Consider the following 27,456-nt stretch of genomic DNA (forward strand, 5'->3'; position numbering starts at 1 on the left):
AGTTTTTTTTTGAAAAGGGGTAAACAAGCCAAGAAAGTTTAAGAACCCCTGAGTTAGATCATGCATTTGGTTTTAAAGGATAAATACAAGTTTATGCAAATCAGAAGTATGATGAGAGGCCCAGCAACTAGTCTGCTTTGTTACTGGTGCTTCTTATCAGATCTACATTCTTCCGCTTAAACTGTTGAGTTAATTTCCCTCCATTCATTATCACATCAGAATCACATTAAATGAAATGAAGCATTCCTAACCGCTTTAAAAAAACACAGATACGGTCTTCACGGCTTATCTCCTCTTATCGGCGAGGAGTAGAGGAGAGAAGTGAACTTCATATAAAGTGGAAGTCTGTTTATTCAATTAACCACAGTTGAGTATGCAGGAGGAGGAACGGAGTGATAGAGTGATAGTGTTTGTGGTATTAAAAGCTGTGACTGAGTTGCCCTGCAGCACGAGAGGAAGAGCGTTTTGGCGTCATATGTTGCTGCATGGAGTGCTGGGATCTGTGATTGTTGGACAAAACAGAAGTTTGATAAGACAACCAAACACACTGATGGCATGTTTTCTGATCCTGCCAGTCAAAAAGTTTCCTCTCCACAGAGTCCACAGGTTCCCACAGCCCTGTCAGACCTTCCTCCTTCTCCTGCTCCTCCTGCTGCCCAAACTCAGATGCAGTTCTTGGTGCAGTGGGTAGGGCATTGATTTTGTCTTCCTTGGTAAACAGTAGCTTTGACGCCCACCTTAGATGCTTGGCGCAGTGTGTTCCTCATGATGTTACCTCTCCCTGCCATGCTATTCTTTTACTGAGACTGTTACAGAAACATCGGCTGTGCAGCAGCTCCTGGAGTCTGTTCTGATCTCAGTGCCTCTTCGGTGTGGAAGCACATCAGGTCGTTCACTCAGTTATTCTCTGTGTAGTTTTTTAAATGAGCTGTCTGCTTTTCAGGAGAAAGTTGAATCAAAGTCGAGAATTTGAACAACCTTTTGAAGGAGTTTGTTACCCAAATACTAAAACTTGCTGCACCTCCTGGTCAATAGAGATTCTTTGTAATGTTGAGGCACACATAAAGCCTCAGACAACCCTTTAAAGAGTCAGATATGAATTCCTGCTGAGCATTCGGATGCAGTAGAAACTCAAATATGCCACATCTTGATTTAACTGAGGTGTAAAAACCTTCGTGCTCACAGATAGTAAACATCTGTTTTACTGTTTACACTCTGCATCACCAAACTTTGGGAAATAACTCTGCTGCAAGGGCGACACATGACCAAGGACTTCCAGGATGATGAGGCTCCTCTGAACCTGTCATCTTCAGTAAAGCAGCAAAAGGAAATCGAAAGTAATTAGTAGAAGAGTTGACTCTGGCAGAATCCGTCTATTCCCTCACCCGGCACCTCGGCTGCTGCAGGAAAAACTCCTGAGTGACATCCTGCTGCTGGTCACACCCTGCCGCTGCTCCTGCCTCTATTCCACACAGAGCCAGTCTCAGACTCTCTGTTGGTTTAATTTCCTCTCTAACTTTATCACACTCTGTATCTCTCACTGTCCTTCTCTCATATTAGAACAGTCAACTCAACTCAGTTTTATTTATATAGCACCTTTCATACATTCAAGCATGCAGCCAGACAGAAAACAACAGCTATATTTAAAAGTGGAAAGGAAAGGGATGTGAAATACTTAGAAATGAAATAATGACAATCAAATAAATAAAATAAAATCAGAGAAATATCAGAAAAAATAAAAAATAAAATAAATAAATAAATAAATAAATATATAAATACCAGAAAAATAAATATAAAAGAAATATGATGTAAGATATAGTAAAATAAAATAAAAATGAAATTATATAATTATAATAAAATCAGATAAATACCAAAAAGATAAATATAAAATGAAATATAATATAATAAGATATAGTAAAATGAAATTAAATAAGGATGAAATAAAGTCAATATAATAAAATCAGGTAAATACCAGATAAATAAATATAAACTGAAATATAATATTATAACATAGAATAAAATAAAATAAAATATGAATGAAATAAAATCAATATAATAAAATCAGGTAAATACCAGAAAAAATATATACAATATAATATAATATAATATAATATAATATAATATAATAAAATATAATATAATATAATATAATATAATATAATAAAATATAATATAATATAATATAATATAATATAATATAATAAAATATAATATAATATAATATAATAAGCTAGAATAAAATAAAATAAAAATAAAATCAGATAAATACCAGAAAAATACATGTAAAATTAAATATATTATGATAATAAAGAATAAAATAAAATAAAATTTTAATTTAATAAAACCACTATAATAACATCAGATGAATACCAGAAAAATAAATATAAAATGAAATAAAATAGAATAAAAAATATTAAAATAAAATAAATGAAAATAGGATCATACCATGGTAATAATGCAGCCCAGAGTTAAAGGGAAATTACCCTTCATTAAAAGCCAGATTAAAAAGATAAGTCTTTAGTTTACTTTTAAGAACAACTCATCACCACTTATTGGATTTGAGTCGTCTTGAATCACTTTATCTGTAAGTTGTTGAGATACTCTCTCCTTATTGGACATTAAAAGCAGCACTTTCTGTCTTTTGCTATGATTCATTAAATTCAAAACATTCATGTGGTGTTGTTTTATTATGAAGCTCACATGAGGTCATTATTAAAACTGTCTGACTGAAGAGCGTTTTACTCGTGCCAGCTTTGTTTGAACACAACAACAAGCCATCAAACTGACACGTTGAAGTCAGCAATGAAAGAGAATTAACAAAGTAACCTGTGAGGCATATACATCGAGAATGAACAGGTGAATAATTCATGAAGGAACATATGTACAACATGACAGATGAGATGAGAAAATAATGAAGTTGTGAAAAGTGTTTCCAAATGTCAAAACACAGCGAGACCCTCGATGGCTCCCTGTCTGCTCGTCTTTGTTGAGGTCTGCCTCTCCCTTGAGATGATTCCCTTTATCCTTCACTCTCCCTTTCCTTCACACATACGTTACTTTTAATGTCACCCCAGGAGTGTAAACCCGACTCCATGCTCTGTTTCCATCCATCTGTCAGGAGGATTGGAGTTCAACTTTGAAGATGTCACAGGAGAGGAGGCATGATTTAGGCGTCTCCCTGTAGGCCGGCCAATTTAAACAGATACGACTTCCTTATTGTCAGAAAAGACTTTTACAGCAGGAGTTAAAGTGTGTGAGAGAGTGTGGACGTTCACACCATCACTTTGGAGAGATTCACAGCTACGTCTACTACAGTCAGAAACTGTTGAAGAAGTAACTGCCTTTACTTCAAGCATCCAATAATAATAACTTTATTTATATACCACCTTTAAAAACAAGTGATAACAAAGTGCTTTGACTAACTAAGCATGGTTTGAATTACAAAGTAAACCTTTTGAGAGACAGGCAGGAGGAATTTTAACAATGCAAAACAGAATACAACACAAGAGGTTAAAAAGAATACACATAAACTAAACAGGATGAAGTGGTGTGACAGAGATCAAAAAATATTATTTCTAAGAGGTTTTTCAAGGATAAATAAATAAAAATAAATAAATAAATAAAAAGGATAAGTAAATCAAATAAATAAATAAAAATGGATACATAAATAAAATAAATACATAAAAATGGATAAATAAATAAATACAAATAAAAATGGATAAATAAATAAGATAAATACAAGTAAATAAATAAAAATGATAAGTAAATAAAAGCATTAAAAGGACAATAAAAGAGGTTTCTGGAATGAGAGGACGACATCACATTGAGAAAATTTAGAAAAAGTGAAAGGATAATTTAGGAACATTAAAATAATAAATGAAAAAAAATTCAAACAATAAATAATCAAATAAAATATAAAACAATTAATTAGTTGGATAAAAGCTAAAAAATGAAAAAGAAGTAAATCATTGTTTAAGAGTTTTTTTTAAGGATAAATAAATAAAAATAAATAGATAAGAATTGATAAATAAATAAATAAATAAATAAATAAATGCATTAAAAGTACAATAAAAGAGGTTTTTGGAATGAGAGGACGACATCACATTGGGACATTTAGAAAAAGTGAAAAGGATAAATTTGGAAAATTAGAATAATAAATGGAAAAAATAAAAATAAATTCCAACAATAAATAACCAAATCAAATAATGAAATAAAATTTAAAACAATTAATTAGTTGGAATATAAGCTAAAAATAAAAAAAGAAGTAAATCATTATTTAATAGGTTTTTCAAAGATAAATAAATAAATAAAAATGGATATGTAAATAAAATAAAGAAATTAAAATGGATAAGTAAATAAAAGCATTAAAAGGACAATAACATTTAAAAAATTAAAATAATAAATAAAATCAAAAATCAAAACAATAGATAATCAAATAAAATAATACAATAAAATTTAAAACAATTATTTAATTGGATAAAAGCCAAAAAATAAAATAGAAGTAAAAGCAGTTAGAAGGAAGAAGTCACATAAAAGCAAGTCTGTAAAGGCATCAGTCCTTTAAAAGCATATCATCGCCCTCCTCTGTGACCTTTACCTGCAGCTCTAACTGTTCCACCTCAAACAGACCTCATCCAACAACAACAACCCCTCACACTTTGACCCGAGGAACTCCTCTACAGGATGTTTGTGAAGTCATTATGTAAAGTAGACTCGTAACGCCAAGTTCAAAACAAATAAACTTCAGTGCTTTGTTGACGATATCATACCTCTCCCAGCCTGCGTCTCTCTGTGTTTCCAAAATACCGGACCTCCAGTGAAGCCCTTTTATTTCCTTCTAAATGAGATTTTAGAGCGAACACTTCAAACTCTCTCTCTCTTGAAAACATCTCATGCGGACCGCTTGAAAAACAGTCTCCGCTCACATGTCAACGTTTTTAACTTTCTGTCAGTCGCGGTTGTTTTTTCTTCTCCCTCGCCGCGCTCCCTCCGCCGCCCTCTTTTCCCTGTCATCTATAAATATTCTAGATGTTCTCTTTGATCCCGAATCAGATTGAGACGAGAGCTGCTCTCATGTCTGCTGACGGCTGTCACCTCACCTTTATGCTGCCTTCTATATGTTACAAACTCCACTCTGGAGACTTGGTGTTTACACCTGTCGTAGTGCGTGTGTGTGTGCATGTGTGTGTGTGTGTGTGTGTGTAAATCATGCATGTGACGGTGCTGCCAAGTTTGATACCGCCAGCGAGGAGCGAGTGTGCTCCACTGGGGCCTCCAGCACCTGTGGGAGCACTTGGAGGTGAGAGGAGAGAGGACAGCATCTTTGTTTGAACTTGCTACCCCCGCCGCCACCCTACCCCCTACCCTCTGTACCCCCCACCCCACCCCCCTTACACTCCACACACCCCCCTCAGGGCCTTGTAGCAGCAACAGCTCTTCTGGGCCGACGTGCTCGCCGCCTGGCTCCCACCAGCCTACTGCTTAGCAACAGCCAATCGGCCAAGCTGGGTGACATGTTGGCCAATTGCGTCGGAGAGAAGGGCTAGTGCTCAGAATTTGAGTCCGCCGCATGGGTCTGGCTATAGTTAGGTAGAGGAGGAGGAGGAGATTTTTTTTATCCTTTTTTTTTTTTTAACAGGGGAGAGTTCATTGCCTAGTTGTTTTTTCCTCACTTTGTTTCAGTCCTCCTCTCTCTGTAACCAGGGAGATGTTGTGGGTTTTATTAATAGAAAGTGTCCCCAAAATAACAGGTCAAGATGAAGAGGATTGAACTCCCTCTGGGAAGTTTAATCCAGCACTTCAAACTCAGTTCTTCAAACTCTGAGCGCATAGTTTTACAGTAGAGAGGTCTGGATGTATTACAAGTAGCCCTTCAAACAAGCTTATATAACCTCATTTATCCTCATTGTCTTCTCCTTATATAACCTTTATCTTTAATAATTCACGTCTGCTTATGTTTATTTCTTTATATGATGTTCTTCTGGACTCAATGAGTGCTGCAGAAGTGAACTAGTTGCTGTTGTTTATGAGATATCATGACCTTTCCTGTCTTTGTCCCTGACTTCTTGACTCCTAAAAAGTGCACACATGGCTCATATTTTGAGCTGTTTGTTTCATAACCGCGTCCAGAGACAGAAATAGTAACCAGCTCTTCATTAAAGGGATGCAAAACAACACTGGCTGTGAATATAATCACCAAGAGGAGTGAATTTATTAGGTCAGTGGCTATTTTGGTAAGCCGGCAGGACCCATCCTGCAGCACTGCAGTATGGGTGGGGCAGAGGCAAAAAGGTGGGATGCTCAGAGAGAGAGGAAGGGAAGGGAGGGAGGGGGAGACGGATGAAAACAAGAGTTAGCTGCTAGTTAGTAGGACCACGCTGTCTTGTTTTCACTCTCGGTGGCTGTTCACTGCTTAGCAACAACGAATCAGATCCTCGCATCGGAACTCTAGGGCGGCCAATCAGGGAGCAGGAGCGTGGCGCCATAGAGTTTGGATTTTACCACGTGTGTGAGAGAGAGGATTGGAGTTATGCAGAAGAAGGAGAGAGAGAGAGAGAGAGAGAGAGGGAGAGAGGGTGATGGCAGTGCTCTTAGTGTGTTGTACTTTTTATTTTTTTCTACAACCACACCCTTTGCTCTGCTGCAGTGACCCTGCTGGATGTCAGACTGAATACCTCAGGTCTGTCACTCATTAAGCTCGCCTCAGCTCCGGCGCCGAAGCAATAAAAAAGATCACTTGTTTCAGACCTGATAAGGAGGGCGGTTATATAAACCTTCAAGTCATATTAAGCTGCGTTTAAGTGCCGCTGTTATGTCATCTGTGATTATTAACGTCTCTTTAGGATTAGCGTGACATCACCGGCATATTTAATCTAGTCTTATTAGTGTTCATGTATATTTGACTTTGTTAGTCATGTTTGCGTCTGGGTTCCTGCTGTGTTATTGCCTGCAGGTGCTTAAGTCTTTAAATATTCTGCATTGAATCATGGGATTAACACAACTCACGCTCTAAAGATACAAGAATATTCAAGTTGGTGTTGCCTTCAAGGTCTCTGCAGAGTTTCTCAGAGCAGTTTGCATGCACTGGTTGTTTTCCTGGACCCTGTTTGGAGGAAATAATCTGAAATGAAATGCTTGAAGCGCTCTCCTCTTCTGCCACCCTTACAGAAATAACCCAGTTAAAAGGAATGCTCTGGTGCAGCTGGTGTTGCTGGTGGTGCTGGGTGCGGCCCGGCTCAGCGCTGCATCCATAACTTTCTCCCCACGTGCTCCCCATGCTCTCGTATTTTTGTTCTGCCTCTCGGTGGCTGCTGACTGGCAGCTGCGCGGCAGCAGAACTCCACACTCCAGCGTGCATCCAGGCTGCTCGCTGTTGCATGGTTACAAGCTCCTCTGCCCTCCCATTGGCTCTGACTCTGCAGAGCTCCCCGTGCATTGGCTAACCGAGGAGAAAAACACAGCTCCCATTGGTTACTGAGAAGTTGCAGGCTGTTGCTATTGGCCGGGCTGTACGGCTCTCGCTCCTTGGAGACTCTGCCCGTGTAAACATCCTGGTTGATTCTTTCAATGGAGAGTGTTTACCAGCAGCAGCAGCAGCAGCTCGGTTTTTGCCGGTGTGTGCAGACTGAGGCTGAGCGTCTCTGAGGAGAAGAGAGTCTGGTGAGAGGGAGGATAATTGGCTCCCTGCTCCGCCATACGCTTTGTGATTGAAGAAGCACCCTGCACTATTATGACACTTTGACAGCATTACAGGCAAGGACGCTAACAACCCTCAGCCTGTTGGCAGCCACACAACTCACTCTTCTTCTTCTTCTTCATACTCCACTCCAACGTCTTCTTCATCATCTCCATCGCCTGCGTCTGTCACTCCAGCAGAAGCCGCCCCTTCGGTGACAAGCAGAGCCGCAGAGTCTCCGGCTCAGACATGGAAAATAAATTGCCCAGAGTTCTAAATGATACAGTTTGTTTTGTTTGAGTTGTTTTTATTGTTTCATTTAGCACTATTTCTGCAGCCTCCTCTCTCTGCTGCTCATTCTCTCCATTACAATCACACTATCTAAGTTGTAGAGTTAAGTCCCCCCCCATCAGGACCCCTCCCCTCTCCTTCTTCTTCTTCTTTATCTGGAGTACAAAGAGTCACACACCCCTTTGATCTCCCTCTCAGAATAAGAAATTCTTCTATCTCTTCTATCACAACCTCCTCTCATCTCTGAAGTTGAACTCGATGCTCTCCCTGACTTCTTCCACTTCTACATTCACAGCATGACTCGAAGGGGGGGGCGGATCCAGCCCCGACGAAGACCCGCCAAAGCTTCCACCCTCTCAGAGAGCCGACTGCTTAGCAACAACCAATCAGCCTAATATTTTTGGCAGGGTCTCGCAGCCAATCGAGGGGGTGAGAGAAGGGTTTTAGCACTCTGTTTTTATTGGTGGCTGTGTGGAAAAAACAATGTTGTTCTTAGTACTCTACACTCGAGTGCTCGTGGCGAGGCCGATAAAGCCAAGAGCAGATTTGGGGAGATAATCTTGGCTTTGATGGGGCTGAAAGACACATGGCTCATTACTGTTAAGCGATCTTATTTGCATTTTTATGCAATCTTGCAGCTTTGGTTGAGCTGAAACAAATAGCTGGGTCCAGAGCAGGACTTGTTACTCCCTGGGAATGTGTGAGACATGAGGAAAAACCTTCCCAAAATTGATCTGCACCCTCGGAAACAATCCATTTCTTAGCTGTTTTAAGCTTTCACATCCTTGAACATGCTCCTGCTCCCTCTTTAGTGAAGACTGTTCGATATGTGGAATCAATAAGGGATTATAGCTAGTGAGTAGCAATTCACCTGCTCAGTCGAAGTGATGGATCCCGCAGGTGATGCCACGAATAAACACACGGATTAGTGAGCGTAAATAAAGATGGATGATGACGGGTTCTCGTTTTCAAGTTTGAAATCACTCCTCCCTCTGCTGTGTTTCCCTCGAGAGAGGCGTTTCAAAACCCCACATGCCCCAGTGGCCGACAGTGGGAAGCTCTTTTGGCCCCAGCTGTGTGGATGTGAAGCAGAGGAAGCTCAGAGACAGCGTACGAGCTCAGCCGACCCTCGCTGGTTAAATAAAGCTAAAAGCCCCATTGACAGCCTCTTCCCTCGACAGATACAAATCAATAGTCAGGAGGTGGCCGCTGCCAGAGAGAGCTCATGATTGACATGCAATGCGGCAAAACCCTCCAAGTTAGCGAAGGGTGGGGCTTGGATGTGTCGATTAATTCAAGTCAGTCACTGTTTTTAGCCCGGAGTTACAGACGAAAGAGAACTTTGTGTGTGTGTCTTAGTGTGTGTGTGCAGCTGGAGAGGAGTAACACTGATTTAAAAGGATCTGTACTTTACTACCGATAGAGGAAAACCTACATCACCACCATCCATCACAGGCGGAGTTTAAAAAAGAACCTTCCTCAGGGGTAAAGCTCTTAGGTGCTCTGTGAGATCCTAAGCCTATTTATCATCACAGGGAAAGCATCTTCAACACCAGCATCTTATTTTTGGCTGCACTCTGTCTCTGCCAGCGATGCATCTCAATTAAATGTATAGAAAACACACCCACCATCATTTACAAAGACAGTTTAAAGTCATTGAATATTTCTATATCTACCTTTAATATCCTGAACACACGACTTGGATAAGAGCAGAGGAAATAAAGTCAGACTTTCTTTTTCTGTCCATCAGTCTCCAGATTTTTAAAGCCCCTATGAGGAGTTTTGAGCTGGAGCCGCTATATAAACTGTGAACAAGCCTATTAAAAGAAAGATTAGATATTCCAGTAAAGTCATTTTGTATGACGGTCTCCTCTGCTGCAGGGTAGGTGTTGAACAAGGGGATTAACAGATTACCACCTCTTCCAAAATGCTCCTCTTTAAGCATTCAATGTGAGTCACACACCAAACATTTAAAGTAAAGAAGGACGAGTTTGTTATTTTTGGTTATAAAACACAACTTCCTGATATACAGCAGTGGTTCCCAAAGTGGGGATAGGGAGACATGGATGGGGGGGTTCACAAGATGCTTCCCAAAAAACAGCACAAATGTAGAATGATGGGGCGCTGGTGGCCTAGCGGTCTAAGCGCCCCACGTATAGAGGCTACAGTCCTCTATACGTGGTCGCCTGTTCGACTCCGGGCTGGTCTCCCCCCACTCTCTACTCCTCACATGTCCTGTTTCTCTTCAGCTGTCCCGTCAATAAAGGCAAAAAAGCCCAAAAATATAACTTTAAAAAAAACATCACAAATGTAGAATGATCTCTTATCCATTGTTAAAGAAATATACATAAAAACTGTCGCTAAATTTGAGATAATCTATTATTAACAAAGACCCAACATCAAGACAGAATCAGATCCTGTCCCATCTTACGGACATGACTCAGTCTGATCTCATCTTAATCCACCATGAGCAGAGCACTTTGCAGCATTTAGCAAGTTACAGTGGCAAGGACAAACTTCCTTTAACAGGCAGAAACCTCCAGCAGGACCAGACTCATGTTGGACACACATCTGCTGAGACTGAGTTGGGTCCACCATGATAGGCTGATTGATTCGTCCCTATTAAGTTAAACATGTCCAACTATGTCATCATTGTAGACATGAGTTTTATCATCTCCCTTGGTGTACCAGTGATGGATGGACAAACTTCCACATAAGCTTAAGTGGTGGTTTCATCATTGTTGTGCTTCAACTTGAAGTGAAATGACACAGATCTATGAGGATTGGTCCGTCTTTACAGAACTGATATGCTCTTTCTCTGAGCTGTCGTTTCGGGCAGTCGAGCCAATATTTGTGAATATTCAGCCAATGTTTGAGAGCCCAGAAGACAGCCAAGACTAATCCCGAATGTCACTGAACAATCCGTCGACGCTAAATAAGACACAGCCTTTGTCAAAACATATAAAAGATGGTTTTACATGTAAATGAGGATGATTTTATGGCAGTAATAACAGTTGTAAGCCTGTGAAAAGTAACCATGTTAAATCCCCCGTGTGCTGTTAACAGTCAGTGTTACCATCTGCTGCAGAGCGTCATCATCAGTGAGGTGCTTCTCCTCCCATCCTCAGTCAGGTTAACAAACAGGTTCTCTGTTTATAACACAAGGACGTAATTAAAAGAAGGGAGTCTTATCTGATGTTGTTTTGTCTTTGTTTTAATTGAGAGACTGTCCCAGGTGGTTCCTCCCAGGGCTGGGCGATAATTTGGCAAAGATTACTATCAAGATATAATTTTTCTCAATATAAATATAAGAAACGTTCAGGGTGCTGGTGGCCTAGTGGTCTAAGCGCCCCATATACAGAGGCTATAGTCCTTGATGCAGAGGTTGCCGGTTCAACTCCTGGCCGGGGCCATTTGCTGCATGTCTTCCCCCACTCTCTACTCCCAACATTTCCTGTCTCTCTTCAACTGTAGCAAGATATAATTTTTCTCAATATAAATATAAGAAATGTTCAGGGTGCTGGTGGCCTAGCGGTCTAAGCGCCCCACATACAGAGGCTATAGTCCTCGTCGTAGAGGTCGCCGGTTTGACTCCTGGCCGCGGCAATTTGCTGCATGTCTTCCCCCTCTCTCTACTCCCCACATTTCCTGTCTCTCTTCAGCTGTCCTGTCATAAAGGCAAAAAGCCCCCCCCCCCAAAAAAAAAAAAAAAAAATTAAATATAATTAAAAAATATATATATATATAACTTAAAAAAATAAATAAATATAACTTTAAAAATAAAAATGTGATATATTTAAACCTGTAATTACACCCCTCCAGCCACTGGAAAAGGAAGGGGCGCTAATGAGCCTTGAATCTTAGTTGCCATCCAACATGAAACAGAAGTAGAAGATGTCATTGAACAGCCAATCATGTCGCAGGGTGAGAAGTAGGCGGGGCTTAAAGATGTTTGGAGTGGAATGTAAACACAGCTGAAACGAGCGACAGCGACACTGAAGAAAACTAGCAACTCAAAGCAGAGTCATTAGTCAATTTCAATTCAATTTGCTTTATTGGCATGAACAAAGACATGTTGTTGCCAAAGCACATAAGATTTATACACATACATTACATATATATTCATTACATAATATATATATTACATATTTTATACACGTTAATAGACAATGGTGTCACCCATACAGCATATCTCAATGTCCTCACTTGATGCAGTATGCTCATAAAACCTTCACCTAAAATCAAATATTATGGGATGGTGTGTCCCTCAGGCTGTGACAGGCAGACACATATTTAGCAGCCAGAGGAGCTGCTGACCCTTCCCCCAGGAGAACTGACAGTTTCTCTTCTGGGGTTAATGTCAGGAAGTTTGTTACTATTTTAGTGATCACTATCTAGTATCACTATTTTAGTCTATCACTTTGTCGACTCTGCGTTAACTTTTAACTTAATACACTTCATTAGATAAACTTTCAGGATGTGGGTAAAGGATGATCACAGAGACAACTTCTGCTGTGCATTTCTAACATGTTTAATGTCCACCGTGACCATCGTGAAAATCTGATCTTACACAAAAGACCTGCTTCCTGTTAGCACCGTCAGAAATGAGGCATTCAAGAACCTTATCAGAGAAAGAAATCCAGTTACAAGCTAACAACTTTCACTCAGGACCAAATGAAATCATGATTTGACATTTATCTTGATAATTATCGATATCGATTGATATGAACATTTTTATCATGACAGCTTTTTTTCAATATCGCTCAGCTCTAGTTCCTCCTGATACAAGTGATTGTAAAATAGTCTAATGTGTTGTTTTGGGATAGTTTATTGATTCACCCAGCACTTGCACTTCCTGCATGGTTACCAGTTCTTGTAGCCCCGGGTGTTTTTACCTCAGCCTTGTTTGCAGCCAAATTCAACAAATCTGTTTTGCTTCCCTAACTACCCGGAGATTACACGTGTTTGTTCATGCTGCATTTTTAATGAAAGAAGCGGTGATAAGTGGGATGTCTGATCATCAGGTTTCAAGGATCTCCAGCTCTGGTCTCTCATCTTTAATCAACATGCCAACACAGACTGGCTGACAAGATGGGGTTTGTCACAGCGCAGGTGTGCTGTTGGCTGCAGTTGAAGGTCACCTTCATTATCAAACAAGGGTGAGGACGAGAGGAGGAAAGAAAGCATGTGCACACCACTGAGCTATTCTTCATCTCTGCTGTGTTAAACTTAACCTCAGCGTTAAGGGACGACACTGGGGTCATTTGTTACTGCAGAAACCATCTTTGACAAGTGTAAGGTAGAATCTACTATCTGGCAAGCGACCCACACTTTGGGAACCCCTGGTCTATGCTATAGGGCGATGTAAAGCTGTCAAAAGTCTCTGTGGTGGATCGATTGTTGAAGTGTTTGTGTTGTGTCCACAGGTCCCTCGTGATCATCAGCACCCTGGATGGGAGGATCTCTGCTCTGGATCCTCACAACCAGGGCATGAAGCAGTGGGACCTGGATGTTGGCTCAGGGTGCCTGGTTTCCTCCAGCCTCAGCAAACCTGAGGTACTACAGCACGACTTTTTCCTTCCATAACAAACACACTTGGTATATTTATGATACAGAGAATCTCTCTTACTGTACAAAGGTCATCGACAGCCACTTAAACAGGTCAAACAAACATTTTCAACTGATTAAAATCTACGAGCGCACAAAGAAGTCGTTTCCTGCAGCCGTGATGTGTCAGTCTGAGGTTAAGGATGCAGACTCGTCGGAGTATTGGCCTCAAAACAAACGCTGTCCCTCCTGGCTTTCATTCTATATAGACTGTAAGCCCAGCAATTGAACTCTGTGCACTTTGAACATCCAGCCAAGGGTTGCTGTTGCTTACATCCATTTCATATACACAATACACAGCAGACATACTGCACACCCCCACATGAATCTGAGAGTATCTGTATCGCCTGGAGGATTAGCCTCTTTGTTGGCTGTATTGGTTTACACATACGAGCACAGAGACACCCTCGTCTGTACATGCATACAGAAGCTTTAACCGCCCACACCGACACGCTGAAAAGAGAAATGTAGCCCACAGCGAGACCAGAGCCTCGCTCTCTCTCTCTCCGAGATGCAGGCTGGAGACTTGCTCGTGGTTCACTTTGATGTGGACTCGCTCTGTGGATGCGAGGGGTTTAGCCTCGGGGAAAAAGCCTCTGATGCTAACAAGGGTCTGGGTGGCTGCTGAGATCAGATTAATGTTTGTCTGCTGGTGTTAGGGAGGCGAGTTCGAGAGTAATGAAGTCTCTGCTCGAGTGGTCGGGTGTGAGATTAAAAAAGCATAAACTAGAACTGTTTCATGGAGTTTAATAGTTTCTGACAGGTGTGTTTTTCCCCTTTAAAAAGAGCGTGTTGTGGTGATTTATTTGATAACACAGCTGAAGAGCCAAACCCAGCCTGTTTTCTTAAAGCTCACAGAGGAGAATTAAAAGCGCTTTGCTCCAAATATAAAAATGCACAAAATCTTCCACCATCCAATTATAGCAGCTAGGATATAACTCGTTATAGAAAAACCTCACTCCTGTTTTTAAAACCTCCCGTATTAGTGTTTCTTTAGAGCGAGCCAATTAGCATGAAAAACTGGAGTGATTAGCAAACGTAGCATTAAAAAGGAGGAGAGCAATCAGTGAGATCAGCTGCTGTGGTGTGAGTTTGGAATTAAAAACATCCTCACTGACGGCACGTGGTTCAGAACTGCTATGTTTGGGAAATCGGTATTCATCATTCATTCATTTTTTTTTTTTTTCGGGTCCCTCTTGAGGTTTTTTTGGGGGGGAAACCCCTGAAGGTACCTCAGAGCACTCACGGTTCACACAGTACAGACTGAGTGGAGGGAATAAAGCGTCTCCTCTGGCTGCATCAGCATGTAAATTTGACCTTGAATATAAAGCGGGACGAGATATCACACTTCTTAGACGGGGAATTTTGTGATTTTTCAAGCCTTCACTCGGAGGATTGTGTGATTCTTTATGCTCGGATCAAAGACCTCGACACATGGTGCAAAGAAAAACAACAACTCGGTTTGTCTCCTCGTGTAGCGGTTTGTTTTTCCATACATCAAACACGCCTTCATCCTTTCATTTTATAGATTTATTCAGTTGTTCGAAAATAAAAGCAGCCTCTATGGTCTCACGCATGTACTTAAGTTGCTTTATAACACATAGAAGTGCAAAAACTTTCACAAATCCCTTTATCCAGGTAAAAGGAAAAACTTACAGACTTGGTTGAAATGGAATATAATATTATAAGTAGGTTTAAATTAATGTATAATCACCTGAATATAAAAATAGCTTGTTTTAATTAACTTAGAATGAGCCTTTAATATAATTAAAGGAGCAGGTTCCCTTTTTCTGAGGCTGCCTCATTCCTACAGAATCAATCAATCTTTATTTATACAGCGCCAAATCACAACAAACGTTATCTCAAGACCCTTTTACAAACAGAGCAGGTCTAGACTGTACTCTATGTTAAGTTGTTAACAAAGTCCCATCATCAAGACAGGATAAGACCCAGTCTGATCTCATCTTAATCCACCATGAGTATTACACCTCGCAGTATTTAGCAAGTTACAGTGGCAAGGACAAACTTCCTTTAACAGGCAGATATCTCCAGCAGGACCAGACTCATGTTAGACACAGACATCTGCCTGGACTGAGTTGGGGTTTGAAAGAGGGACGGAGGAGAATAAGAGAGAGAGCTGACATCCACGGCAGCTCAGAGGAACCTACGAGACAAGGGAGCTCAGGGACTCCACAAAAGTCTATGGTTAGTAACTTTCAATGGGACAGGTGGAGTTAAAGTACAGTAACACACACAATAGACAAACTAGTAACATGCAGGTTTTAGTGTTTATTAAGTGGGTGGATAAATGCACCAGTTGGAGGACGAAAGAAGAAGACTGTTTGCTTTTGATGGTAAACACAACTTAGGGAGGATCATACTTATCATGCATCACAGCAGCTTCTTGTTCAGCGACGAATGAGTTTCAATCTAGAATCTGAGCACTGTGTATCGCTAAATATTCCCATTTCTACACACTGTGCCTTAAATTACTATATTTGTAACCATTCAAAAAAATAATGAATAAAATATGCAATTATAAGGGAAGGCATCTCTCAACCCCCCATCATTGGGAAACCATAAAAGGATACCAGAGGCTACACTTAAGGTAGTAAGGAAGGAAGGCAGTCTTTAAACACCTATGAGTGTTTCCCAAAAATCAAAATCATAAAGTGTAAAAAAAAAAGACAAAAGGAGACCAAAATATCTTCTATCCGAGAACATAATGTAGTGGCCAAAGTTGTTCAGATATTAAAAAACAACTTCCAAGATCTCACACTATTTACCAACATGATCAAAACATGTTTTTTAAGTTAAATGTTCTTTATATTTTTACACTCTTGGCTCTGCCTGTACACAGACGCCTCTTCGCCTCTGTTGCTACCTCTGCTGCTGGCTCAACAGCAGACAGACTTCCCCCTGCCTCTGTGCCTTGTACACAGACGGCGAGGCATGACAGAGGCGTAACAAGCCTGAGATGAACCGGCTGTTTAAAGAGCTTGCAGTCAGACAGTAAAATAGATTTGCTTTGGAGACTTTTGCAACTTAAAATGAGATATATTAGCATTTAAAACAAGTGATCTTTAGGAAATGTAATATGTAGAAGTATCTGAATGTTATAAATAGTCAGATAAAAACAGTGAAGCACAGAATCAGAGTTTTCTCACTCTTTCTTTTGAAGCCTCTAGTAGGACAGGTGTGTGAGACTTCATACAGAGTGTCTGGAAATTCACAGACAGGCACGCGTAACGTCCTCCTGTCATCCTGCAGTGTGCTCATGTTGTGACAGCGGATGCTGACTCTGTTTATATGTGTGTGTGAGTGTGTGTATGTTGGGCTCCCATCCGTGTGTTTTCACCTGTTGGCTTTCATTTGGCTGACAGAGCGGATCGAGGAGAGATGCCTGTCAGCTCTGAACCTGGTGACTGGCTGTGACGTCACTTGTTATTATCCCCAGGGACCTGTTGTGTGTGTTTGTGTGTGTGAGTGTGTGTGAGTGTGTGTATGAGTTGTTTTGATTATGCCCTTGTACTTTATGTAATTTTAAATCTAGCCTCTCTGCCCTCTGTAACCTGGGATGACTGTCTGCCCTGTGTGTGTTATTGTGTCTGAGTCGATGGCGGTGGGGGGGGGACCGCCACCGGCTACTACCATCACTACCACAACAACCCCCCTACCCCACCCCACCCAGTGCCTCCTTAGCACACAGCAATGGTTTCATTGGTGCTTGCCGGGTCCCTGAGACACGAGTCTGCTCGGTGATTAGAGGCTGGGGGGGTTCTGCCGCCGTGTCATTGGCTGGCCTCGACGTGCCGAGGAGGAAGCAACCAGTCACCTGCTGCTTCCTGGGGAGTGCGTATGTGTGTGTTTTCCTTTCCTTTTTTTTTTGTGTAGTGAAATGAGGGACAGCAGAGCCACAAACAGCATTGTCTGCAGAAAAAGAAGCCATCACTTCAAAAAGCCAAGAGTTGCTGGGGGGCATCAGAGAGGGGGTGAAGGGTGGAGCAGGGGGGGGTTACAAAGAGGAAGTGAGTGCCAACGTGGAGTGAGTCATGCTGGAGGGCTAAAGGGATAAAGAAGAAGAGGGGGGGGGGGGGGGGGGATCAGATCAGAGAGGGTGAGGTAATGCCTCAGACCAAAGATGATGTCATCACTGAATAGACAATACACACACACACACACACACACACACACACACACACACCTCTGCTGGCATGCTGCGTGAATGAATGAGAGTTTGATAGATGGCTACACAATGACTAACGATTGATCGCCTCGCTGTGACTAATGTGACAAGCAATAATTCTTCCAGCGCGGCGACGGAAATGAAAAAAGCCAGACGGGCGATATTTTTGGCAGAAAGTCGATCCGTCCTCCCGCCTGCTTGGATGTTGATGCAGTTGGTTTGTTTTTTCAGTCTCTTTGTTTATGTTTTGTTCTGCTCAAACCAGCAGCAGCAGCAGCAGCAGCAGCAGCACAGGTCTCATGCTGTCTGCCGCCTTTAAGCAGAGCATCAGCCTCGTGGGCCAACAGTGGCACATTAGGGGCGGGTGAGAGCTGACACTGTTTGACAGGATCGCTGGAGTGTCGGAAACAACACACACACACACACCAAAACTATCCAACCCCCTCCTCTGAACCTACACACCCCCCCTTACACCTACACATTCCCCCAGAGTGGAAATACGATGACAGGATTACTAATCAAATAATCATCAGCTGCTTCTCCTTGTTAGGATGAATGCGCCCATTAAGAAAAAAGTGCAGCACGCCCGAAACCACACTAATAACCACGTACTGACGCTGAATCATGATTAATACGCCTAAGTGCAAAAACAGACCGCACATTAAAGCCGTGCACTGAACGCTCCCCACAACACATGAGTATCTGAAATAAGTGAATGACTCCCAGAGAGCGCAGCAGAGAGGGAGAGGGAGAGGGGTGCATCCTCACATTCAAAAATAAAAGGGGGTAAGACTTGAATGGGTCTTCTGTAAAATTAATCGGCGGAGGGAATTTGCAGCAAGAGGGGAAAAAAACACTCCATGTTTCTGCTGAGAGGACGGATTTTTTTTAAGCACTTAGAATATTTTTTAATAGATACATCCTTCTGAATATTTCATGTAATTTTTCCTCAAATTAAGAAACATGGAATTGAATCCCTCAGCTGTTTCCTTATTGAGAATTTTGTCCTTGTTAAGATGTAATATAAATTTAAACCCAATGAATGACCTCATTAATGTAACACAAACACAGATAACAGAGTGGGGGTGGGCGATTGTTCAGCATGAGTTCAAAGAATGTTTATATTATAATAAGACTGAAGCCAGAGCAGCAATATCCAATCACATGTTGGGGAAAAATACATCCTCTTCCAATGCAGCAGATCATTTTGAGGAAGTTTATTCCAACTGGCAGAGCAACAGATTTACATTTTAATGGAATGCACTCTTTTGCAGCGTTAGCTCGCAGGATATCTGGAAGCTTTGAGGCCTCGATGCTCTAAGGTTGAAATATGTAGATTCACACAGCCATCAAATATCCGGGTCCAGTGGGAAAGTAATGCTGTCTCAGATGTGATGCCAAAAGACATCAAATCAGTGACACTGTGAGTTTGACTCTCGTTCAACAGCACTTACAGCAAGACCTTTGAATCCTCTTTAAATGTAGTTTGATTCATGTATTTCAATCAATCCTCGTCTTTTTCTACTTAAAGATTTGCGCACAGAATATTGTAGATAAAAGTTGATTCATGGGAACTTCCTCTTCCTCTTGAGCAGGAAAGTAAAACCTTAAAGTCCCTCGTGAAGTCCTCCCTGTCTTATCGTGTCGTCTGCATTTTCAATCACTGAACTTTAACGCCTTCCTTAGTGACTTTCATAAAGCCGGACAGCTTTTGACAGCTCCTGAATAACAAAGTGAATCAGCCCACAAGAGGAAAAAAACGCTGCAAAGTCTTTGTAACTACAAAGTCCTGAGTTGTGACAGTTTTAAGGCCCTGTAGTGGAGTTAAAATGTGGACTTCACTGCTTGTTTCAACCATAGACTGTATAAATAAATGGACGTAGTATCTGTGACGTCACCCATCTGTTCCTGAAGCCAATCGTCGGCGGGTGCCATATTGGAAATGCTGAACTCAACCCAACTTCGTCCAAGGTTGTGTTACGTAAGGAGGCGGGCCTTTACCCTTTTCGCTAACAACTACAGTGTTCCTGCCTGTCAATCAAGTCAGCCATGCCTTTATTTGGGCAAAACTCGTACATGTTATATCTTCAAAAACAACAAGTTATAATAAAATTGTGCCGAGAGAGAAATTAGCTACTTAGACCTTTATTAATTTTTTGAACCAGGCTGTAAACATGTTTAATTTATGCTTCTTTGAATGGGTGTGTATGTGGTTTCCTGTGCCAGCCTCAAGTGGACGCTTAATGAACTGCAGTTTTTAACACTTCTACATGGGCTTCATATTTTAAGACCCGAGGTTGCCGCTTGGGTTTGACTCGTATAGGGCTGGGCGATAAAACGACAACGATAATGATCGTAATAGGGGCACTAGTGCGTCTTAAGCGCTAGTAGCCACCCAACATTAAACAGAAGAAGTCGTCATGGAACAGCCAATCATGTCGCAGGGTGAGAGGTAGGCGGGGATTAAAGACATTTGGAGCAGGAGGTAAACACAGCTGAAACGAGCGACAGCGACACTGAAGAAAATGCAAAACCATCAGTTTAAAGTAGAGTGAAAACATGCTCCAGAAGAAGGGCCACTAAACTTCATTAACTTAGATATTTTAGACCACTTAATCCCAGATACAAGCTAACAAACCGTCTAGTTGCTTCAACTTTAACTCAGGAGAAAATAAAATCTGTCTTTAAAATGATATGAAAGAATGATTTGATATTTATTGTGAAAATGTTATCATGATAACATTTTTTTTTTACTATCACCCAGCTCTAGACTCGTAGATGTTATTGAGTCTTGGAAGTCCCTCATAAAAGTTACAACATCAATCTATTTCCAAGGGGAGGAGAAACAGAAAGTATATTTGGGTAACAGCTGCATTAATAATGAAACTTCTTAGATAACTTGAAACAACTTTGCTCTTTTTATCCTTTAATTTCCTCCTAATGAAGAATTGTGAATGACAGCATGGTAGATCACTCAGATCTGAAATCAATGATAAAGAAAGATATTTAAAGTCCGTTTTTGGACACAGCTGAGCGTAGAGGTCTGGTGCTAAAACTCTGGATCAGACAGATTAAGGCATCAGGAGCTGGATGACTCATCCCCGGCTCTGAGAAGTTCCCTTCTGCTCTAAACCTCTTTGCACCCCCCTCAGCCGTTCCAGCATGGTGTGATGTGATGGTCAGATTGTTAACCCCTCCTCCTTTCACTTGCTAAATTTATCCTCATCTTGTCTCTGAACCACCAACCCCCCCTCTATCCACACTCTGAAAAGATGACATCACCTCTGCTCCTGGCTCTGCTCTCGAGTAAATCACCCTGTCACACATTTCTGCCTTCAAGCATTTTTAATCCACCATGAAGATATCACACGGACTTCATTTAGTCTCATAGGGTGTCCGAAACAAGGTGATTCGTGTGTCATACATCACACTTATAAGATCAATATTTGGACCCAGACTTCTGTTATGTCACTGAACGTTTGTTTGAGCAGTGAGTCACATCTTGGACTAGAATAAACTCTTTTTTTTTTGACAGTCTTTGTATCTTAATGTGTGAAGGACCAGAAGAAAACAGTCCCACCCCCTGATGAGTTAACGCCATGAAGGCTAAATCAGGATTAGGCTCTGATTTTTACAATGATGTCATCCCTTGCTGCCCCCCTACAGCGCGCACCCATCAGCACGCACGCACATCATCCACAGCTCCACACACATATAGAGATCCAGGTTAATTACTTAGGCTCTTAGTTGTGTAATGGTCCCAAGCCTGTGGATTGAGTCCAAGTGTGCGGGGGCTAATGCTGCTTCTGTGTGGGCCGATGTGTGTCGGCCAGTGTTGTCTACGTGGGCCGCTGTCTTTGTGTTTGAAACATTGTCTGTCTGAGCTGTAAATCACTTCTCAAACTGTAACACATCTTCCAGGAGGATCGGTGTGTGTGAGCTGTTGCATCAGGCAGGAGTAATGCAATTAGGAAATAGCATTCTCTTACTTAAAGACAGCGGAGTGATAATGATATAGGAGACTTTCTGCAGGAGTTGCAGTATTACCTCACATTAGATTTAGCGTCTCAGGAGACAACTTTAGGAGGCGCAACAAAACATAGTGAAGGGTTAACCCCAACAGAAACCCCCCCCAGATTCTAAACATAACTTAAAGCCTGTTGTACAACATTTTTAACATTTAAACCTGTGCAAACCTGAAACCCCGGGGACAAAGATGTACAATGTTTAAGACAAAATGTCCCGCATGTGCTGTACACTACCAGTCAAAAGTTTAGAAACACCTTCTCATTCAAGGGTTTGCATTTATTTTAATTATTGTAAACACTGTAGATTAATACAGAAGACCTCAAAACTCTGAAATAACATATATGGAATTATTTAATTCACAGAAAAAGTGTTAAACAAAGCAGAATCTGTTTTATATTTTAGATTCTGTAAAGTAGCCCCCCTTTTTCCTTCATGACAGCTTTGCACACTCTTGGTATTCTCTCAGTCTGCTTCATGAAGTGGTCTCCTGGAATGGTTTCTCTCAGTCTGCTTCATGAAGTGGTCTCCTGGAATGGTTTCTCTCAGTCTGCTTCATGAAGTGGTCTCCTGGAATGGTTTCTCTCAGTCTGCTTCATGAAGTGGTCTCCTGGAATGGTTTCTCTCAGTCTGCTTCATGAAGTGGTCTCCTAGAATGGTTTCTAATTAACATGAGCCTTGTCAAGAGTTCATTTGTAGAATGACTTGCCTTCTTAATGTGTTTGAGACCATCAGTTGTGTTGTTCAGAGGTAGGGTTAGTACACAATGGATAGCCTTATTTGACTACTGTTGTAATCCAGATTATGGCAAAACCAGATTATTTCATAGTTTTGATGTCTTCAGTATTAATCTACAATGTTGAAAATAATTAAAATAAATAAAAAAACATTGAATGAGAAGGTGTGTCCAAACTTTTGACTGGTACTATACATCTTTGCATTTGAATTCTTGACAAGCTAGTTTGATCTCATAGAAAATTGGTTGCAGTGAAATCCAAGTTAAGATGGGAGAGCAAACACAAAGACAACATAGGCAAACTGTTACTGAAGGCCACCAAAAGTTTAGAAATCACATTAACTTGAAGTACTGGTCTGGTTTTTAGAAGACCACCTTGTTGAAATTATGTAGCTTTGGATAAAAGTGGGAGCTTGTCCTCTTTCTCTTGTAGCTTTTTTCTTTTTTTTTTCTTGTAACAACTTGATGTAAGGAGAACCAGTGTTGCCAACTCCTCAGTGAGGAAAGTAGTTGTCATCATTTAATTTGCATAACTTGAATTGTAATGGACGCTGAAGGAGAGATGTGTAACGTTGAGGGAGAGGCAAAAAGAGGTTAAAAAACACCCATAATATGTTAGGAGTAGACAACAAATCAAAGCAAAACATTACATTTTTCAACCATAACATTTTCAAGATGTTTATTGCTTACAATCTACATTAACGATCTCAATGGACCAAAAAGAGACCGGATCAGCCAGCCGTGTCTTCGTACATGCGTGATACATTTGCAGTCTAAATGCCGGGGGATGAACGCCTCCTGCTCTGAATGCAGCTAGGAGGGACTCACAGCAGCATCCACTGCTCGTTGAGAAGAGTAAGAACGATACGTGCTTTAACGTCAGCCTCCAAAAGTCTTCATTTAAGAACATAAAAAGTCATTAGATTTGACGCTAGTCGCTTTTTTGAAAAAGAGTCGCTAGAGGGGTCGGAAAACTTGCTAAATATGACGACAAAGTCGCTAAGTTGGCAACACTGCATAGAACTGCACTCTTTCAAAATAAGATCCAATACTGTGGCACAGAATAAATATGATGCTAACAAAAATAAATTACCAATACAGTAACTTAACAAGTTTCAAATAAACTAACAAACATGTAAACTGACAGCTTCAGTGCACATCCTGCAGAAACCACAACTTAAGTCTGAAACTTTCTTGTATGGAGCTCAACAAACTCCTCCTTCAGTTGGATCTGTTCTCAATCATCTCCTTCACGTGAACTAGTCTTCTGACCTGAGTCTGATTGACTCTCCTTTATTTCTTCCTGCAGGTGTTTGGCAATAAGATGGTCATCCCTTCACTGGACGGTGCCTTGTTCCAGTGGAACCGGGACCGGGAGAGTATGGAGGCAGTGCCTTTCAGTGTGGAGTCCCTGCTGGAGTCGTCCTACCGAATCGGAGAGGACACTGTACTGGTTGGGGGCAAATCCCTCACTACTTATGGCCTTGGTGCATACAGTGGCAAGGTCAGTAAAAACTTTGATTACAGTTGAAGTGTTTTTTAATATCTGAAAAAGGCTGGATGTTTTTCCTCTACATTGAGAGTAAGAGAGAAGTAATCATGCTAAGTAGTTTAGAAAGCGGTCAGCATGACACAAACTCCTTCCTCACCACATTATCGATGTAGACTGACCCCCTCTTTGTGTTTCTCCACCGCCCCCCCCCTCAGCTCCGGTACATCTGCTCTGCGGTTGGCTGCAGTCGCTGGGGCGATGACGAGATGGAGGCAGAAGATGTGCTCCTGCTGCAGAGGACGCAGAAGACTGTGCGAGCCATCAGGCCTCGATCAGGGATGGAGAAGTGAGTTTGATTGAATCAGTCAATCAATCAGTCTGTCAGTGTCTGTCTGTCAGGCAGCAGGAATCAGGAAGCACCTGCTGGATCTGATTTAGTATTCAAAGAGCACGACAGCTTCTTGACTTGACAGCAATGGATTTTAATACAATTATTTAATACAATTCAGGTCCACGGACTTATAACGTTAATAACATTATTACATCTGGTTATACATGACTGTACAGACTGATGAGTGAAGTTGATCACCTAAATAACTTTCATGATCCATAATAATTTGATTTATCGTTTTTACTTAATTTCAGCTTTCATCAGGCAGTCGGACAAGAAAAGGCTATTTGAAAATATTGCATTTAAAAATATATCAAATTTAAAATACAGGTATTCATTACTATACTAGTGACAATATTAATAATATAAATAATATAATTAATAATAATAATAATAATAAAAACGACAATAATATTAATAACAATTTCTTCTTATAGTTATGAATTGCAATAATAATAATAATTATTATTATTAGTGTTATGCATTGGTTAATACATAAATATACTACTACTACCAATAATAATAATGATTATTGTTGTTGTTATTATTTTAATGATTACTATTATTAATATTATTATAAAGAGCTTTACATAGGCAGCAAAATAAAACCAAAATGATAAAGACAATAATAATGATAATAATAAAACTTCTTCATATGGGTATTAATTGTAATAATAATAATCAAAATTATATTATTATTATTATTATTAATATTATATATTTTTTATTAATACTAATATTACTAATACTTATAATAATAATAATAATTGTTGTTGTTTTTATTATTATTGTTAATAATAATATTAAAAGGAGCTTTACATGGGCATTGAAATATAACCACAATAATGAAAACAGTAATAATAAAGATAATAATAAAACTTATTTTTATACTTATTAATTTATGATAATAATACGACTACTAATAATAATTGTTGCTGTTGTTGTCATTGTTATTTATTTATTATTATTATTGTTATCATTACTATAATTCGTATTACTATTATTATTATAAAGAGCTTTACATCGGCAACAATATAAAATAAGCATGTCATAAAATCACACACAAGGCAAGATCAAGATCAAGAAATGAACCTTATTTTAAAAGACATTAAAATTCATTTAAAAATCCAAACCCAAAAATAATAATCAGCATCCACTATTCTTATATTTTTATACATCTAGAGTTTGACTCCAAATCATGCAAACTATTTAAAAACTGAAAAGCTTAAGTGTGTTTTTCAGTGTTTCTCTTTGACTCTCGATGCTAGGTGGAACTTCAGCGTTGGAAGCTTCGAGCTGAAGCTCCTTCCTGAGACGCAGTCTGGAATGAACTTCCTGGAGGGAGAAGTAGCAAAAGGCGAAGCCTGGAGGGAGAGTCAGCGAGTTATCACTGAAGAACCAAAGGACCGCAAGAGGACCACAGAGAACCAGCAGAACCAGAACAAGAATCTGGACCTGGTGATCAAAGTGTCTGTTCCTGATTGGAAGGTCATGGCCTTCAGCAGTGAGTCTGATGGACAGCTGGTCTGGGAGCATCAGGTAACGCTCTGAGCCTGGTGGTTGTTTATTAGAGCTCTGTGTGTAATAGAGTGACTCATTCTGTGTCACCTGTGTGTCTCAGTTCTGCAATCCAATCGCCTCAGCCTGGTTGGTTGGCGGAGGTAAAGTCACACCAATCGCTCTGTTTGATGACAACGCCTACAGCGACCAGTCGGAAACTGATGAGGAAGATGATGATGATGATCCAAAGAAGGCCAGAGGAGCTGCAGAGTCCAGTGTTTACCTCGGTATGTTCACACACGGCATGTTTTGTTTATTTCACATGATAGCTTTCATTGTGGTACACTCATGACTCCCTCTCTGTTCCTCAGGGATGTTCCGGGGACAGCTCTACCTCCAGTCCTCTGTGAGGATCTCTGAAAAGTTCCCCTCCCAAGCCATCGGATCAGAAAAGGACATCATTCCACTACCCACTGTGAAATGGAAGCCTTTAATCCGTGAGTCCTCTCCTCCTGTAGTCATTAGGTGTTGAGTGTGATCTCATAGATTGTGAGGGCAATCTTAAGGGTGAGGAGTGATCAAAGACTCACTCGTTATTTTTGCTTTAAACACAAAGAGGGAACTCTTTCTTGTTTTCCAGAAATGATTATTAATTAGCTTCCTTTTGGGCTTCCTCCTCTTCCTCTTCTAATGTATGACTACGCTGTGATTGTTATTCCAGCTCTATTGATCCCTACTGAGATCAAAGCATTTATTCATCTTGTCCTTGACACAGATTCTCCATCCCGGACCCCCGCCCTGGTTGGCTCTGATGAATTTGACAAGTGTCTGAACAATGACAAATTCTCACATGATGAATACAGCAACAGAGACCTGTCCGTCCTTCAGTATCCATACGGTAACTTCATCCTGTCTTTACTTCATAAAGAAACACAATAAAGTTTAACGCACATAAGGAGACAAACTAACTGAGCCCCCACTGACTTATTTATCTTTTATCCCCCTGTAGACAACGGCTACTTCTTCCACTACACCAAGCACTTCAGGGGGAAACGACAGAGTGCCATAACCCTGATAAGCGGAGACGGAGCGGGAGGTGAGAGTCGCAGGAAAAAGGACCCCGTGCTCCTGCTGCCCTGGTGGAAAGAGATCCTCGGCACCATCTTTTTCTGCATCGCCGCCACAACCTACATCGTCCGCAAGTTCTTCCACCCCCCTGCCCCTGTGACGTATGTGAGGGTAAGAGCCTGCAGCGAGAGCGACTCTGATACTGACTGCTGGGGATTTTAGTTATCATGAAATGTTAATGTTAATCAAGACTCTGGAGGCAGCTTCTGGAACCAGTGCACTATTAAAGTAAGGTTTGATATAAGAAGTAATCAACATGTGGATTATTATTCATGCAGTTTAGTCAAATGTTAGTTGTGCCACACAGACTTTTACCACTTTTACGTCCTCATCTGGAAATATTTCAACTAAAGATAAGAGATCAGATATACTCTGTTTGATCCAGCAGCTTACAATGAGGGACAGAGGATGAGACAACTTACTT

General features: G+C 40.7%; 1 protein-coding gene across 1 annotated transcript in view; it reads left to right on the forward strand.

Moving 5' to 3' along the window:
* eif2ak3 (eukaryotic translation initiation factor 2-alpha kinase 3) overlaps positions 1 to 27,456 on the forward strand; it is a 45,533-nt gene that overhangs the window by 2,076 nt on the left and 16,001 nt on the right. The window contains exons 2-9 of the mRNA XM_034675127.1: positions 13,393 to 13,522; positions 23,831 to 24,025; positions 24,229 to 24,359; positions 25,673 to 25,943; positions 26,026 to 26,191; positions 26,276 to 26,401; positions 26,680 to 26,802; positions 26,914 to 27,143. Of these exons, the coding sequence (XP_034531018.1) occupies positions 13,393 to 13,522; positions 23,831 to 24,025; positions 24,229 to 24,359; positions 25,673 to 25,943; positions 26,026 to 26,191; positions 26,276 to 26,401; positions 26,680 to 26,802; positions 26,914 to 27,143 (1,372 nt within the window). The remainder of the gene's footprint in view (positions 1 to 13,392; positions 13,523 to 23,830; positions 24,026 to 24,228; positions 24,360 to 25,672; positions 25,944 to 26,025; positions 26,192 to 26,275; positions 26,402 to 26,679; positions 26,803 to 26,913; positions 27,144 to 27,456) is intronic.

This window comes from Notolabrus celidotus, chromosome 22 (genome assembly GCF_009762535.1).
Source record: "Notolabrus celidotus isolate fNotCel1 chromosome 22, fNotCel1.pri, whole genome shotgun sequence".
Lineage (NCBI taxonomy): Eukaryota > Metazoa > Chordata > Actinopteri > Labriformes > Labridae > Notolabrus > Notolabrus celidotus.